Consider the following 16,955-nt stretch of genomic DNA (forward strand, 5'->3'; position numbering starts at 1 on the left):
GGTATAAAGTAGCATGAAATGAAAATACTCAAGTAAAAGTGCAAGTATACCTCAAAACTGTATTGAAGTAAACTTGAGTAAATGTGTTGAATTACTTTTCCACTTGTGACCATGCAAAACAGGCGGAGAGAAAAGTGACATTCTCACAACAATGACCGTCAGAGCAAACATTGACCCAGTTAATACACCCACACTCTAGCTTATACATAAAGTGCCATTATAAGCATTTTATTTCTATGCAAAAAAAATAAAAAATAAACAAAATACAGTGACAATCAGCTGATTGGATTGTCATGGCAAAAAAAAAAGCACATCTTGAATGCAATTGTGAGACACTTGTCATGATGTGATTGGGTCCAAAATCTCAGTAAACGGATGAAAATCTCTGTGATGTTTCGATGCAGGTTCACTTGGATATAGTATGACATTAAAAGGTCTACAGGCTGGAATTGAAGCGTGTCGTTCCAAAATAAGTCATGCACCATTGAAAAAAACATGTGATCTTGTCTTTATAAAATCATACTATATCAAACACTTGTAAATAACATAAAGCCCTTGGCTGCAAAAGTGAAAACATTATATTCAATGAGCTTTAGCGGGTTCTCCTCTATATTTACGATAAATTGGTGCTTTGGAATAAATCTCCTAAAATGGCATCAAACTGCACAGCCCCTCAATTTTTTTTTTTATGTAAACAAGTTAAGGCCAATATTGTCATTAAGAGACAATATGTATAGTATTAACAGTTTTCTCTTACACTGATAGATTTGAAAGCTACAAACGGTGGAATCTCTCCGCTCGTTTCACAATAATCGACCACAGCACACGTCTGGCTGGACACGTGCTTAGTAGCCAGCCCGGTCAACTTTCACTTTTCTTTCCACATTTTCTTTTTCTACATTATTGCCCACCCGGGCGCACTGCGCTCCACCTCGACTCTCTCAAACTGACAACTTCCCTTCGTGCAACCAAGCACCAAACCCCTTCCTCAGACTGAAACCTCACACATCAGAGACCCCCCTGCTGACTGTATATGACTTGATGGGACGATCCGTGACATCCTCTCGGAGCTGTTTGACCAGAGATGTTGAAGAAGAGAAGGAGGCCTGCATCAGCTGAGCTCCTGTGCAACAGAGGGCCGCTGTGGTGGCGACCCTCTGGAACAGCGTGGAGCCAGAGCAAAATGAAATGAAACAATGAGTGAGTATCGTCCCTTGTGGCGTATCCTTGTTTTGTCATCTGTATGCGTGGTGTCATTTTATCCCTGGGCATGAATTATTGTGGCTCCTAAGCAAGAGTGCATGATATGGACAATTAAAACAATATTTCTTTTCATCGCTGTGGCGATTTGTAACAATAACTCATTCATTATTCAGATTGCTATTGACATTCTAAACTCAAAAGATCACTTACTTGCTTCTCCTGGAGCTTTTGACCTCATCCTCATACAGTCCTGTTCAGCAGATTAAGTTTACTCAGTTGCCATAGCACCGTATGCTAGAAAGTAGGGCTGCAACAAACGGTTATTTTCATTATTGCCTGACCTGCCAATTCACTTATTTAAATTGCTTGTTTTGTCGATTAATAGATTTTCAGAATTGTTGCCAATTCATTTTCGTCGATCAACTAATCATCTAACTGTTTTAGCACTACAGGACATTTTGAACGTCTGCATTTTCATGGCAACTGGGCCAACTCAATCTGCTGTTGAGAACCGTCCAAAGTTTATAAAGCTTATAAATTAAGAAGTGGACGTTGAGCTGAGATAGTTTCATGCTGGATCTGCGCGTGGTAAGACAAAGTCTGGCCAGTTTGATTTTATCAATAATTTAGACAAACCCAATCTGATAAATATTATATCACGATACAGTATCATTCTAGTGAGAGATGATAATTGTCTCGGTGACAAGCACTCTTCATTAATATGAAGTAACCATTTGAATGTGAACAATTACAAAAAACTGGAGGAGTGATGCCGTTACTTCTTCCTTGAAAAGGAAACTGAGGCAAACATCCACTAGAGGGAGTGCTTGGCCTGGGTATTTGCATTGCTTTGTTGCATATAAAACTGTTGTGTCGGCACAGCCTCGGTACAGTATAGGCTCAGACTGTGCCAGAAGTGTTTGGGGAAGTGCATGGAATACAAAGTTGGCAACGTGATAAATCACTGGTTTTGGATTGTGATATGAAAAAAGGGGCTGAGAGGAGGAGTGAGGTGGAGTCACACGGAGGCAAGAAAGGGCACGCTTTGGTGAAAGTGACGGACGGGGGATACGGACGGACAGACAGACAGACAGACTCACGACGTGAAGGGAGGGACAGAAACACGAAGAGACATCAGTGAACATCATGACCGAAGCAGGGAGGATCACTGAGGGAGACAGCAGATAAACACGGCGTTTATCGTAAAGCCTGAACTCTCATGACTTTGGAAACTTCAACAGTAAAAAGAAACGAAAAAAAAAAATAAACAGATCAAAACTGACATCGAAAAATAGTCAATATATATAAAAACACAAGAATAGCAGAAACAGAATAGTAACTTTGTATAAGTCTTAACTGTGTTGTGAGAAAAAGGACTGTGATTCTTTGATTTTTTCTGTAAAGTGTTTTCTTCCTTCATCGCTTTGCATCCTTTCAGGTAAGAGTCCAGCAATGGCTGTGTAAACAAAACCCAAAAAAGAGGGGGGGGGGGGGAATATATCTGCAAGTGTGCATTCATGTGATTGGCTGTGCACGATTTTACTTCCTCTCCTGTTCATTCTGTTATTGGCCCGTTGGCCCAGTTGGCGCTGCGATTGGTTGGTTAAACCCCTTAGCCATCAGACCGCCATGTTTGGTGTGCCTCCACTTCCTCCGAGACGACCAATAGAAGTTCACAGTTCTTCCCTCGCAGCTGCTGGCGGAGAAACTTCCTGGGATGCGGAAAAATAGGACGGCCACAGTTACGATGATGCAAAGCAAGATGAGCGACTCGTTTATATCAATTTGTATAAAAAGGCAAACCCAAAAATACACAGGGTCAGACCTGCTTTAAAGCTGCCAATTCAGTTTTTGGTCACTAGGGGCAGCATAAACACAACATTAACATACAATCACTTTCCAAAGTTGTTATGTAGAGGATGGATACCTGACCCGAGCCTGCCGGGAGCCGACGGGACCCGACGGGACCCGACGGGACGGGCCGGGTTCGGACAGATATTTAGAAATGATGCTCGGTTTCGGGTCCGGCTCGGTCACATCAGGGCGATAAGGCACTGAACATTTTAAATTTAAAACAGCTTATTATGTAGGTAGCCAATGGGCCTGTTTCACTTGATGCAAAGGTTAGTTTTTGTGATTAAAATAAATTTAAAATATTACCCTAACATCCGTCTTCCAGTGTGCGGAAATTTGTTTATGTTTATTTATCTTCCTGCTAAATGGCCGGTGTGTGTGAGTGAGAGCGCGGTCAGCGAGCTTGTTATGCCCACAATCTCTTACCACAGGTTCCAGTTAATCTTATAATGGATATGTGTGTTGAGTTATTTAAACAAACGATCGGGGAAATAAACGCCTCTTGTCGGCGAGTGAGCTGGATGGAGCTCTATCAATGAGAGCTAGCTAGCCTCCTCCTAACGAGACCTCTGAAATTCACGAAAATGCATTAAATTGAAATCGGACAAAAGTGTTAGCAAAGCTTTGTAAGACCTTAGGGTAGCTGTGAAATACATGCCGTGACAAAATTCAAAGTGTAAATATACTGTAGTTATGCCGAAAGTGTAGCGCCGATCTTTTCCCATAGGATTGAATGGGACACATAGCCTAGCTAGCAGCTCCTCCTAACGAGACCCCTCAAATTCACAAAAATGCCTTAAATTGAAATCGGAGAAAAGTGTTAGGTTTGTAAGACCTTAGGGTAGCTGTGATACACATGCCGTGACAAAATTCAAACTGTAAATATACTATAGTTATGCCGAAAGTGTACCCGGGGTCTGTGAAAGGACAGGCCGGGCGGCGAGGCAGCAACCCAGGCAGCACCATCAATTTTCGCAAAACGGCACATATTTGACCTTTAAAAAAGTCTCAGAAGTGAATTTAGTAATGAAATAGCAGACAAAAATGTATAACATTGCAGTGTCTGAAATATGAGACCTGCCGTCTCGTCTCCACTGTATGTGTATGTGGTTTGCTCAACCAATCAGCGTGCAGCTCATCTAAATATTCATGAGCATACCATATTTGGAAGAAAAGCTCTCGTTCCAAATATGGCCAAAACACAGGGATGGATTAGGACCCATAGAATAGCACCCGGGCCATTTTCAGCCCAACCAATTAGGATTACCTATTAGGAGTAGCATACAGTGGGTTTATAGAGAAGGGGCAACTACGTCATGGTGCATTGCATTCATTGCTTTGTTTACATTCATTCATTCATTCATTCATTCATTTTCAACCACAAGCACACAACGACAACAAATCAACAGTAATAAAACATCTAACAAGTGTAGTGAAGCAGCTCTGTTGTAAAGGTTAACAAAGCTCGGTGAGCACACTGACAGCATGTTTAAAAGCACTAGCCGAAACGATATGTCATAACGGAGTAAGGTGGTCAGCCACCATGCTAACAGCATTGCTTACTAGGGCTGTACAATTAATCGCAAATTTTATCGAAATCGCAATATGGACTAGTGCAATATCCAAATTGCAGGGGGGCGCAATATTTGTTAAAGGCAAAATATGTGTCAAACCATTCTGAATGAAGTATTGTGGTGCTGCAGAGACGTCCCAGCCTACAAATCCTATCCTACAGACTAATGAAAAGAAATCTTTGTGGGGCGACCTCTAGCTCACCCAGTAAGAGCGTGTGCCACATGTAGAGTCCTTTGCAGCAGCCCAGGTTCGAATCCGACCTGCGGCCCTTTGCTGCGTTTCATTCCCTCTCTCTCTCTCTCCCCCCTTTCCTGTCTATCCACTGTCACTATCGAATAAAGCGAAAAGCCCCCAAATAAATTATGTTAAAAAAAATAAATAAAAAATTTGTTTGGTACAGATCCTCGCAAAAATCACACTATAATCATCTTCATTTTAATATTTTTCAATGAAAATGAGAATAATGACACAAAAATGATCATTCTCTCTAATATCGTAAATCAAATTGCAGTATCAGTCAAAATAATCGCAATTAGATATTTTCCTCATATCATGCAGCCCTTTTGCTTACTACGCCAAACTCCAAACTCAGTATCAAGTTTCATGGCAATCTGGCCAATACTATATAGTGGTAAATAAATCGTACTCTGGACCAAAGTGTTAGATAGACAGACCAACATATTCATCCATTCATAGATCACCATCGTCACCACTCTGCTGCTAAAAAGGGACTCCTGCATGTGATATATGAATCCGCCATGGCACAAATATTTTAAATCTCATAATCACAGCTGTCATAGTAAGAAAACACATGCGCATAAACACACACATCCCATGAATCTCTACCTGAGCTCATCCGAGCTGCCGATAGGTTGAGGGCTACGCAGCTTGGAGTCCAAGTTGTAGTAGAGTCCGCCCACCTCTCTGACTCCTATCCAGTGCTGGCGTTTGAGCGGCAGCCGGAGAGGTCCCCAGCGCAGGTTGGATGGCACGTTCAAAATGAAGCCTGTCACGTTGGACAACTCGATGCTGCCTACATCCCTGGAGGAAGAAAGACAATTTATTCATTACAGTAAATGTCGTCTATATGTAGTGTGTGTTAATCGAGCATACGAGTGCTTTTTGCAATTCTTTATCCCATCACATACAAATGAAGCTTGGCGTAAGTTCATGCAGGAAGACTCTCTATCCTTCCCATTTTCCCAACCTAAATCAGCTGATGCTGGGCGTTCACTCTTTCAGTTAAATCAAGCAGACTTTGCCACAATCTCCGTGAGCTATCACGTTGTTGCATTCAAACTTTAAATCTTTCTCCTCTCTGCTGCTGTCAAGTTGTCTAATCAGGCTAAATCAATGCAACCCTCCTCCCCCCCCCACCATTCAACTAGTTTTCATCATTCCCAGCGCCCAGGGTTCCTCCACCATCAGAATCCCCGCTCCACATTAACATCCATCCAGATCTTCAGGCTCTTCCTTCATCCCCACCACCAGTGTCTAGACTCCATCAGGGGAATATCCCTTTATATCCATGGCCTCTATACCCCTTTATAAATCAAACATTGCGATGGAGTCTAATCGCCAAAGACTCTAACATACAGTATCTACCTATTTTGCTCTATGTTAATTAAACTAATTTCACTCTTAAATGAAGTCTCTCCTGATTGAAACTGTATAATCCTTACGTTACTGTTGACCATTGTTTCTAGCACACAATAGGTTTAAGATTAAATATATACACTACTGCCAGCCTTTCAGTTCCCTATGATATGAAAAAAGCCTAAATCCGGAAACCTGCTTGAGGTAGTTATCATAAATGGAAATAACCACAGGGTCACTTTGTGTAGAATACGTTGTCCCTAATAGTGAGAGCGCACAATGGTAGGAATTCTGTGCTACACAATACATTAAAAGAAACTCTCTACAATACATGATGGCATTGATGTAGCTGGAAATAAAAACCAACTAAAGTAGCAAATTGATTTTCAAAAAGCAGGAATTGACCAGATACACTACATGTGTTTACGGCACTATGAAATGCTTTTAATTTTGCTCATTTCTTCAAAAGAAGACTGAGATGAACTGGCTTGTACCAAACTGCGTTTTTTTAAATGCAGCAACACGTAGAAACTTTCCATCCATCAAATGTTAAACATTAAATGTTGTGAAAAGGATCACATTCATTTGGTAGTTTGATAAAATTAACACGGTTGTCGTTTGGAAGCTGACTCTGAAATCTGGAATATTTCCCATAAGCACTTAAATGCACCACAAGGAAGTCCCAGGTTACATTACAGAAACATAACTTTGACCAAAAAAAAACACGATATCACTGCTTAATATTTACAATGACAAACATGTAAACACTTTAATTACATGCTATAGGTTGGGTCAGAACAGAATCAGCAACAGAGGGGAGCATTGCTGTTTCTGTCACTAGATTTCAAGTAGCTTTGATTTGGTTCCTGTTTAGGTCAAGACAGAGAAACAGGAATATGGCTTTCTGATAACATTGTTGTTTTACTGATAAAAGCAAGCGGTTGCTGTTGTTGCCAAAAGTCATGTAAGACTGTTGACGAGGGAAGCAGAATATGCTGATAAAACTGTCTCTTAGACTTTGTCAGCTGATGGAACAGCTGACATATCACAGAGATCATTAAAGACCCTGCTGATTAGGTGCAGAGGACACAGGGAGCCTCTTTACAACATTTCCCTTATGTTTACATTCTGGGATTCAAGTGGATGCCCCTAAACTGCAGATGTCACAGCTATATAATAGTTGTCTGCCTGACCCTCATATTGACTATTAGGGAAACAACAAGGAGAGCAGTCAAAGAATATACTGCAGTGACAACAGAAACAAATCTTTTGTCCTTCAACTCCCTTACATTTTCATGTGCAAGAATAAAGACAACAGAAATGGAAGTTGTCGGCCCCAGCCCTACAGTATATACCTTCTTTTATCCCACCAAACTGCCTCAAACCCTCGGGTCTGCAGGGCTGCCATAATGACGTTTACATCGTAGTTCCCATTTCCCAGCATGCTCTTCTTGTGAGGCGTCACCAGAGTGCTGGGAGAAAGCCTGCAACAAGTTGACAAGAGAGATTAAAAAGATTATTCACAACATTTCGTGTACACGGGCTAAATATTGATATGGATTGGGTAAGACAGCGTTCCCACCTCTGGTATATCTCCTGCAAGGTGTCCCTACTGAAGGCCGTCCTGTCCTGGAAGACGTTATTGAGCGCGTGCAGGGCGCACAGCTCCCTCCGCTGCTTCTCATGATAAATAGCCGGAGGTGTCAGAGAGGGCTGAGGAGGCAGTGGGGGGGTGAGGGAGGAAGAGGAAGATGAGAGATCCTGCTGTTGCTGCTGCTGAGAGTCCGTGGGATCCCTGCACCTCCTCTCCTCCATTCCCACCACCACCACCTCCCCCCCTCCTCCTCCTTTCTGCCTGCTGACCTTCCAGGGCATGCAGCCCAGCTCTTGTAGGCCGCCTCGCCCCTTCCCCTTCCACTCACCGGCTGGATACGGAGCGCTTCCCATCCCTGGACGTTCACCGCCGCAGCCCCTGCCGCCGCCACCACCACCACCACCACCTCCCGCAGCTCCACCACTACCTCCACAACTACTACCTTCAGAACGCTACATCAGCATCATGACAACCATTGCCATAGCAACCTCTCAGCCGCTTGGAAGAGAGGAGCTTGTGTGTCTCTGTGTATGGCCACGGGAAGGAGGTGGGGGTTGCAAGGTAAACGAGACCTGTGGCTGTAACACCTGCTCTCTCGAAAGGATGGATGTGAAGAAAGGTCAACAGGAGGGAGGGGGGGGTAACAACTGAAACTCACGGTGGGATTGCCAAGCAAACAAAGACACTCCAGATGCTCCCAACTCGAAAGATTACTCCTCCAACACCACCACCACAGCGATGTCGTCAATCAAACTGCCGTTGCTCTCTGTGTGTTTCCACTTCCTCCATCTTCGGTGTGTGTTGACAGCTCTTTCCATTCAATCACCAAGTCTATAGCTTGCAGTTCTTTCCATCAGCAGGCTGCTGACCATGAAGCGTCACTTCCACTGGAACACATACAACAAGGATTTGATTGCTAAGCAGTGCCTGAAAAAAAAGGACACCTGAAAGAAAGACAGAAAGAAAAGCTGCATTTGCTGTATTTTCATTCTCCACCTGTTTTGTTAATTCACAAGTTAGTCGTTTCAAATAATAGAAATGGTTACAAATTCCCAACACAAAGTAGCAGAGCTCAAACAGCAGCCAAACGACTGAAACAAACACTTTTACTTTAAAGCAACGCTGAATTTGTTGTTGACGGTGACAGATAGCGTTGAAATGACATTATAAGCGTTGAAATGACATTATAAGCTGCTACTATCTCCTGTTGGTCAGCAGACCCCCAAAATGAGAAGAAGGTAAACATTTCCAGGAGCTTGGACTGAATAGAGGAAGCAGCCTGTTCAGTAAGCTAGCAAAATATGACAACAGCCCCGAACAAAACAAGACACGCACATTATGGAGCTTATACGGTCCATTAATAAGGACAGCCGCTGTTCTACTCTGAAACCATACATGTACACATGCAATTAGTCCATGATAGTAACAGATATCTGGCGATAATCTACTGGCTGCTCTACGTGACTCGTGTCTACAGCAAACACAACCACAACGCTTCCTTTTCGTCTTAGAACTTCGTTTTCTCGAACCGACCACTTACCTGGCCGCTTCCCCCCGGTTGTGTCACAGCTGGACTATCATAAACCGGTGTAAAAACTGAATCTGCTCTCTCCTGTTTCCCTAAAGGCTGTTCAGTCCTTTGTCTTTGCCAATTTTCCCTAGTATAGCTCTCTCTCTCTCTCTGTCTGTCTCTCTCTCCGTCCGTGCAGACGCGGACATGCGCAGTAGCGTCTCGCTGGCTCCGTATTGCTGTCACCGCCTGCGTCAGTCGACAGTGGAGCAGTCCCTCCCCTGGGACTGCGAAACCCTGTATTTTCCACTTTTTTTCCCATCACCCGTTATTGGGCATGTTCAAAATAAAATAAATAACACAATGCTGATTTACATGCAGCAGTAATGCAGATCTAAGTCCGTGTCCAAGCTTTTAGTCCAGGTGGTAGGTGCAACTTCAGTTTCAGTGCTGAATGCGTACAGTGTCAGTACTTCTTTATTAACAATGGATCACATGACGAAGGAATCCCGCACAGATAATTCCTAAATCACCCAACTCTGAAGTTCCGCAGCTTTTTAGCCTCTTTTAGCTCATTGTTTTGGTTTTACGCTTGCAACTTTACGGTTCACCCCAAATACACATTGAAGGATTATGAGACAATGGGGCCCTGGGCACAGAACCTACATCTATTGTCTACATATGAATAAGACACCCAAAAGTATATTGTTAGTCATTTTGCATCTCTTTGTGGTTGTTTTGTGTCTCATTATCTTATTTTGGGTTTTTTGTAGTCGGTCTGTGTTTTTGGTCATATTGTGACTTCTCAGTTATGTAGCGTCTCTTTGTGGTTGTTTGCATCTCATAGCGTCTCTTTGTGATCATTTTGGGTCTTTTTTGTAAATCCGGCAATGTGTATTATTTGCTTAGCATGGCAGACAAAGTTAGCACATCACTGGTGAATATTTAGCAGCTAAAGACCCAGATATTTTTTCAGTAGATGGGGACCAATATCCGTGTCTGCTGGATGTCTAAATAGGCAACTGTTTGCTAAATCATTTGCTACAACAACTTATTAAAGTCATATTTCAATGTTGTAATGTACAGCAGGGTGAATTGCATCCAATTTCAGTGATATACCAATATGTATAAATAACATCTTTAAGATTTTCTTTCTAACAAACCTCATTTTTTGTGGCTATCTCTTCAGCAATAGCTTATTTGCATTCTTTCAGTCTTTCCATAGGCCTCGTAGTTTTTCATTGTGACTGGTGGAGTCTCAAATTGCATAGAGAACAATGGATTCACACATTACACGTGATGTGAAACTCAAAAGCTGCTTCCTGGGTAAATGAATGAATGAATGAAATGAATGAATGGATTGTTTATTTTTGTGTCTGGCCACTTACATAGCTCATCCATTATAGGATTATTCAGACACATTTTAAATAAACACTTCCTAGTGCTGACACCAAACAAAATATGTACATAAAGTAAAATGTAAAGTTCAACACCAAAAAACAAATACATACAGGGTTAACACAAGTAGGGTAGGCTACTAACATAAAATTAATATTTCAACATAAAACCCTTTCAGACCAGAATAGATTTTGGTACAAGTTAAGTAGAAAATAAACAGATTAGGAAGATATACTGTAGTTATTCCAGATAAGTAGTAAGGGAGGACAGACTGGAGAAAGAGCAAGAGAGAGGCTTTAAATAATGATGACATTCTGATGGCCTTCTTCAGTCTCCTTTATTGAGCCAATGTGACACAGCCCATGGTTTGTTTGGTTACGCTGTAAAAGGATACATGAGTTGTTCCTCTTGTGTTGAATTTTTAACATTTTGAGATAGCTCAGAATTCGCTCAAAATATTCACTTTGATTTTGTAGCTCTACTTCGGTGTGCGAACTCCTGAGAATGTTGTGCAGGCAGAAAAACTCAAACAGAGCTAAAAGTGGCTTAATAGTTGCAGTTTGGTGTTCATTTTCAGTGGGTTTACCACTATGTTTGACCCTCTGGTGATTTGATTCAGTGTCAAAATAAAAATGATTTTTCAATGCAAGTGGAAAAGACTATGGTTAACTGAAACTCTTAAAAGTTTTTTTTAGGACCACCACCAATCAGCCCCATTTAATCCCATAATATCCACAATAATGTGGCTACAGAAAATTAATCTCTCTTCCTCTTGTGACATTCCTGCACTGCTAATGGCACGTTTAGCCACAGAGAACAGATCTTTTTTTTTTTATCTTCAAATTGAATACACTTAGAATAGCTGGTATTGTGTTTTAGTGCAGAATGGGAAGGTCAAGCTTTTTTAAAAAGTGTTTTGTCAGCTAAACTGATCCAAAAGTCTAATACTGACCAGTTAGATGCTGCTTCCCCCCGCAGTTGTTCAGAATTCATTTACTGAACAGTAACAAGCTATACCCAAAAGTGACAAAACATTGGCGCTAATAAGGTCAATATTTGTTTTTGCACTTTTGCAGTATATTTGTTTGGCTGCACAGCACTGTAAATAGTCCCTGGCCCCCAGACGAGCTGGAACATAATGACTGGGGCTAACTATTACTTTAAAAGATGCAGTAGGTAAGACTTATAAAACTTACTTTCTGTCATATTTGCTGAAACTGAACCTATGTTCCAGTAGAACTACATGAAGCAGGTCATTTAAAAAAGAATCCGGCTCCTCTGGCACCACCTACAACCTGTAGTGCGATTTGCAAAAATCCACAGCTCCCTGTTCAGATGCACCAATCAGGGCCAGGGGGGGCGTGTCTAACTGCATGTCAATCACTGCTCATGCACTCTCCCTCGTGGGGGGAGGGGCTTAGGAGACCGTTTTGGGCTTTAGCAGAAAGGGGGGAGGGATTGAGAAGTTGTCAATGTTCAAATTTTTTGGCTAAGTCCTGGATCTTCGCAATCCTACCTACGGCACCTTTAATCGTTTAATCGTAATCGTTTTCTCTTTCTCTCAGGTCAGAGGTCAGGCTTGGCAAAAGAACAGCAGACCACTGGGGGTTATTTTCTTTCCTTCTTTCCTATGCTTACGTTTATACATCATCATGCCCATGAGGAACCTGATTGGTCTGTTGAAGGTCTGCACTGTTTGTTTAGATGAATGCTCTATCTATCTACTTGTGTCTCAGCTCATTAGGATTTGCCTGCCTAAAAATGTGGGCAAACTCAATTCTGAAAATGAAAGGTTATTGACGAAAATGGGTTTATACTGCACTAGATTGACAACATATACTTGTAAAATAGATACAAGATTGATACCTTCACAATTAAAGACAGAATCATAGCTTTAGTGATATTATTATTATTATTATTATTATATATAAACTTGTTACTGTCATTTGTTGACAATATATAGGAGATTTTTTTTCTGATCACAGCTACATAAATACAATCTCCAAAACCTGCAATTGAATTGGAACTTGTTCATATTAAAGTAATTGTTAATTATCTTGTCTAAATGCTATTTCAGAGGCCTCTGGAGAAAGCAAAGAACACATAGAACAGTACTGCTGAACTCCCAATGTGACTTTAGTTTATTTTCCCCGATCATCTTTAAAGTTTGATATCTTATAAATTATGAAGGAAAGAGGGGAGGGCCAAGCACTGCAGCAGAGTAAGAAAACATGAGGTGCACGCCTTTCCAAAAGAATATACAGACATGGAGGAATTACAACACATCAAAATAGCTAAATTAAGTGTGTGTGGGCATGATATCTAACCAAAAGCATCGGTGGCATGTTGAAAACCAAAAGGCGGCCATCCAGCAGTAGTACATTCATTTGGACAGTGGTGAACCAGCAGAGTGACAAAAATACCTCAGGCAAAGATTCACCCTTGCACTTAAAGTCAAAATTGCACGTTTAACACTTGAATGAATCCTGTCTCCTTATTTTTTTCACTGCCCCAACACACACACACACACACACACACACACATATAAACAACCCCCCCCCCCTCATTCACATGCGCGTCCCAGTTTTCCAGCCAGGGCAGAGCCCATATCTGCTAGCAGCTCCTCCCTGATGCGGTCCTCCCTCTTCTGCAGCTCGTGGACAAAATGCCCCCTCAGTGTCTTCATCTCCACCACACGCCCCAGCAGCTGCCTGCGTATCACACTCTGCGCCTCTGGGGGGCAGTCTGGTCTGTTGTCCACCAGCTCTGGCCTCTGGTCGCTTAGAGACAGAGCCCTTTGCAGAGCCCCAGAGTCCACATCCAGCAGCTGATCTACAGTACGCTTTCGACCCAGGCGGTCTGCATGGGTGAGCACTGGGATGATGTACCCCGCGACCCCATCTCCAAACAGCTCGAGGGTGGCTCGGATTGCCTGAGCCGCATCCTGGTTGATCTCCGTGCTGGAGCCCGGAGCTCGTATCACCAGAAGGAGGGCGTGCGGTCCAGGACCGGAGAGCTGAAGGCTCCTCAGAGCTTCCCTGGCTCTGTTGTCGTTCCCCAATGACGTCCCCAAAAGATCTGGGGTGTCGATCACTATAACCTCTCTACCATCCATTACTGTCCTCCTCTTGGTGCTCTTCATTAGGGGACCCATGGGTGCCTTTGTCTCACTGTTGCCCAACAAAGTATCTGCAAGGGAGGTCCGTCCTCCACCAATGGGCCCCAGGAGGATCAGCCTTAGGCCTGGTTTGTCGGTGCTGCTGGACGGATCCATCTCTGATGCAGAGGTGACAAGTTTTTATTAGATAAATAGTAAAAGACTTTGTGATAGACAGCTGTGATTCTCAGCCCAGCTGGGCCTGAGTGGGTTTTATGATTTAAATATTTCACATTCGACAGAACAAACAAGAAAACGAAGAAAACATGTATCAAAAGGAAAATGAATGTGAACTGACCCGTGTTGACACTAATCAGCGACTTGAACTTGGAGGAAGATGCTGATGGAGGAGCAGATTTTCAGTCAGTTGCTTAATTATAGGCCTATAATTATCATGTACGCCCCACTTCACATAGATACTAAATTGCTGTCATGTGTCTGCTGAGTTTCTGAGTCACTTCCTCTGGCTACCCAAACATACCCATTCAAATTGTAAACTTCTCCTGACCTGTTTAGCTTCCTTTAAAAAGTCCATTTTAAGCACACAATGAAGAGGAAACAACATCCAACACAAATGCAGCCAGCACTCACCTTCAATAAACTGCCAAATTCCAGACAGCCAGTTACACAGGCTCTGGATTCCTGACACACAAGACACAAATAGAAAATTTAGAATATGACTCTTTTTTTTTTTTTTCCATTATTCATAGGTGACATAGTTTTGTTTTATTCCTATGGGTCAGAAATTCAGGATGTGTATTTCGTACCACGAAGGGTTCCCACTAGGCGGCTCACCCAACTCCAAAGAGCTGTCAGACCTGAGGCAGGACACACATTTAAGTTGTGGTGATTTCATTTCACATCATACACAAACACGTGAGCTTTGTTCAGATCAGACTGTGACGGGGAGGACAAAGTGACCTCTCATATGTCACTCTGACGAAACTCACCGGTTAGAGTGCAGAACAGACGAATCGGCCATCGGATCAGAGCTGGCAGTGCTGCAGGGAGAACAGGACTACTATGAGTGTTACACCAGGGGTTATCATCATTGATTCACTGTTGGTTTTGGTCTTTTTCATAGGATTTGCTGACAACATAGAGTAGCCTATCTCCTGCTTTATCCTTTAGACGTGCGTTTCTGATCAATAAATGAATGTTTGTTGTGGTTCTGCATAGGCCTACTGTTCGTTGGTTCATACCGGTCACTAAAAATGGAGGGAGGATCGAGTCACCCTTTGTAAGCAGGACCCATAGTTCCTGGCTAAACCCCTGATAAAACCATCAGGGATGTCTGCTCTCATCAAAAACATTTCTGATAAATTCAAGCAGGTTTAATCTTCTTCTTTACATGTTTAGATTTTCTGTGGTTTCTGGTTCCCAGACTCACTATCTCTGGACTCATATCTGAGGAGGACAGGTCAGTCAATCAGACTAACAACATGGCTTATGTTATGTCAGGGGAGCTTTCCGTTTTTCCAACTTAATATGAATTTGTGTGTATGTGAGTGAGTGAGTGACTGACTCTGTGAGAATCTGTAGAGAAGATACCCCACCACAGTAAAAGCTCCCATTTGGATGTTGTTGCTGTTCAGCCACCAGTCTATATAGAGAGGGGAGGGAGCAAAACATGACATTAGTATTGCAATGTTGTACACAACTTATCATGGGGTTTACCTTTCACCTAAATCGGAAATGCGAAAGGAAATCCACATTGTTTAATTCAGGGCTGTGTGTGTGTGTGTGTGTGTGTGTGTTTGTGTCCCCCTGCAGGCATATCTAGGTTTACATTAATTTCATATTTATATGTATTCCAGGATTGTTTTGACAAAGGAAACTTCAGCACAGTTTGAAATGACAATTCATAGCGGTTGCGTAAAAAAAGGCTTTCAACTTGATTATTTAATAAAACAACACTAAAAACATAGTTGCGTAGTGTTTCATGCCTTTTTTAGTGGTGGAATGTAACTAAGTACATGTACTCAAGTACTGTACTTAAGTACAAATTTGAGGTAGCCTAAGCCTACTTGTACTTTACTTGAGTATTTTCTTTTCATGCCACTTTCTACTTCTACTCCAACACTGTACAATGTGGTATTAGTACTTTTACTTAAGTAAAGGATCTGAATACTTTTCCACCACTGGTCTTGTTACTTGTCAGGAGTGGAAAGTCACGCGCTTTTGATTGCGTGTATTTATTTCGAAAAATTAAACCGGAAGTCAAAAACATTTGACTGCTAACTTGATAATATGGACAGCGTACTCCACAGTCCACGCTTAACGATTTAGTTTTTGCTACCACGAAGACACAAAATTACATAATGAGATCATAAAAGACCGTTACGTGATTAACGGACATCTCACGAAGTGCCAGTTTAAATTGTATTGTCATACAATTGAAGTTAAAATACAAATAATAACCTAAGCAACGTTAGCCTACTTAGCTAGCGCAAACATATTTCAGGTCTCTAAAGGTATGTTTGATTTTATTTATTTTTTTATATTCCGTCTCACCTGTAACAGCATCCTCGGCGTTGTCCTTCTCACATTGGCACTCCATTTCTCTGAAGTTGACAGACTGTCAGCCTGTGTCAAGATAGCGAGAATATGTGACAGCACCACGTCTGCTCACAACTGTAAATGTAAAAGCACTTAAGTTCAAATAATGCACCGGGTTGCTAAATGTTTTACAACGTTTCGATTATATACAATTAATATTACAGCAAAGTTAGGTGCCTAGATATCATTTGGACTGCATAGTCAGTCAGTTGTTTGTTAACATTTAGCAAAGTTTCAACACAGAGTAAACCAAAACAGGAATACTCGACATATACAATATAATGTAGTAAAACAAGTATGCCCATAGCAACGGCAAACTGTTCCCAAAGCTCCATTACCTGCTGTGTAGTCAGTTAATCCTCCCCAAAGAAGGCCGTGACGCAACTCACATGAGGTCAAAGTTGGATGTGATCTTCTTGCTGTTGTGCAGTAAGGCCTGTGCAGGCCTGCCTTATTGGGCCATGTGGCAAAGCAATGCAGTGAGAAGGTCCAGGTATGCTGATTATGCC

The 16,955-nt window shown here is 42.1% G+C and overlaps 2 protein-coding genes across 3 annotated transcripts; both read right to left on the reverse strand.

The window, feature by feature from the left end:
* Window positions 1-200: 200 nt before the first annotated feature.
* josd1 (Josephin domain containing 1) lies at window positions 201-9,574 on the reverse strand. The gene is made up of 5 exons (XM_031297931.2): window positions 9,363-9,574; window positions 7,811-8,766; window positions 7,584-7,712; window positions 5,479-5,673; window positions 201-2,915 (listed from the first exon to the last, which is right to left on the reverse strand). The coding sequence occupies exons 2-5, from the start codon at window positions 8,173-8,175 to the stop codon at window positions 2,816-2,818; spliced, it is 789 nt and encodes a 262-aa protein (XP_031153791.2). The 5' UTR covers window positions 8,176-8,766; window positions 9,363-9,574; the 3' UTR covers window positions 201-2,815.
* Window positions 9,575-11,798: 2,224 nt separating this feature from the next.
* LOC116048729 (GTPase IMAP family member 4-like) lies at window positions 11,799-16,940 on the reverse strand. Of its 2 annotated transcripts, XM_035997638.1 has the most exons (11): window positions 16,785-16,940; window positions 16,402-16,521; window positions 15,413-15,490; window positions 14,838-14,888; window positions 14,655-14,705; window positions 14,479-14,529; window positions 14,186-14,227; window positions 13,283-14,006; window positions 13,222-13,243; window positions 12,256-13,186; window positions 11,799-11,888 (listed from the first exon to the last, which is right to left on the reverse strand). In XM_035997638.1, exons 2-8 carry the CDS (start codon window positions 16,445-16,447, stop codon window positions 13,294-13,296), a joined length of 1,032 nt encoding a protein of 343 aa, XP_035853531.1. In that variant the 5' UTR covers window positions 16,448-16,521; window positions 16,785-16,940; the 3' UTR covers window positions 11,799-11,888; window positions 12,256-13,186; window positions 13,222-13,243; window positions 13,283-13,293. The 2 variants fall into 2 exon arrangements, with proteins under 2 accessions (XP_035853531.1, XP_035853530.1); XM_035997637.1 differs by having other exon boundaries at window positions 12,256-13,243.
* Window positions 16,941-16,955: the final 15 nt, after the last annotated feature.

This window comes from Sander lucioperca, chromosome 22 (genome assembly GCF_008315115.2).
Source record: "Sander lucioperca isolate FBNREF2018 chromosome 22, SLUC_FBN_1.2, whole genome shotgun sequence".
NCBI lineage: Eukaryota > Metazoa > Chordata > Actinopteri > Perciformes > Percidae > Sander > Sander lucioperca.

Bases quoted from the DNA above. Each gene is read 5' to 3' on its own strand.
- josd1 (XM_031297931.2), bottom strand. From the start codon at position 8,175: ATGGGAAGCGCTCCGTATCCAGCCGGTGAGTGGAAGGGGAAGGGGCGA. The intron at 5,674-7,583 runs GTATATACTGTA...TTCTTCCTCCAG, and splicing joins GTTTGGTGGGATAAAAGAAG to GGATGTAGGCAGCATCGAGT. The intron at 2,916-5,478 runs GTAGAGATTCAT...TCCGCATCCCAG, and splicing joins GGCAGCTCGGATGAGCTCAG to GAAGTTTCTCCGCCAGCAGC.
- LOC116048729 (XM_035997638.1), bottom strand. From the start codon at position 16,447: ATGGAGTGCCAATGTGAGAAGGACAACGCCGAGGATGCTGTTACAG. The intron at 14,530-14,654 runs GTACGAAATACA...CTTGTGTGTCAG, and splicing joins CCTAGTGGGAACCCTTCGTG to GAATCCAGAGCCTGTGTAAC. The intron at 14,007-14,185 runs GTCAGTTCACAT...CCTCTGCATCAG, and splicing joins GCTGATTAGTGTCAACACGG to AGATGGATCCGTCCAGCAGC.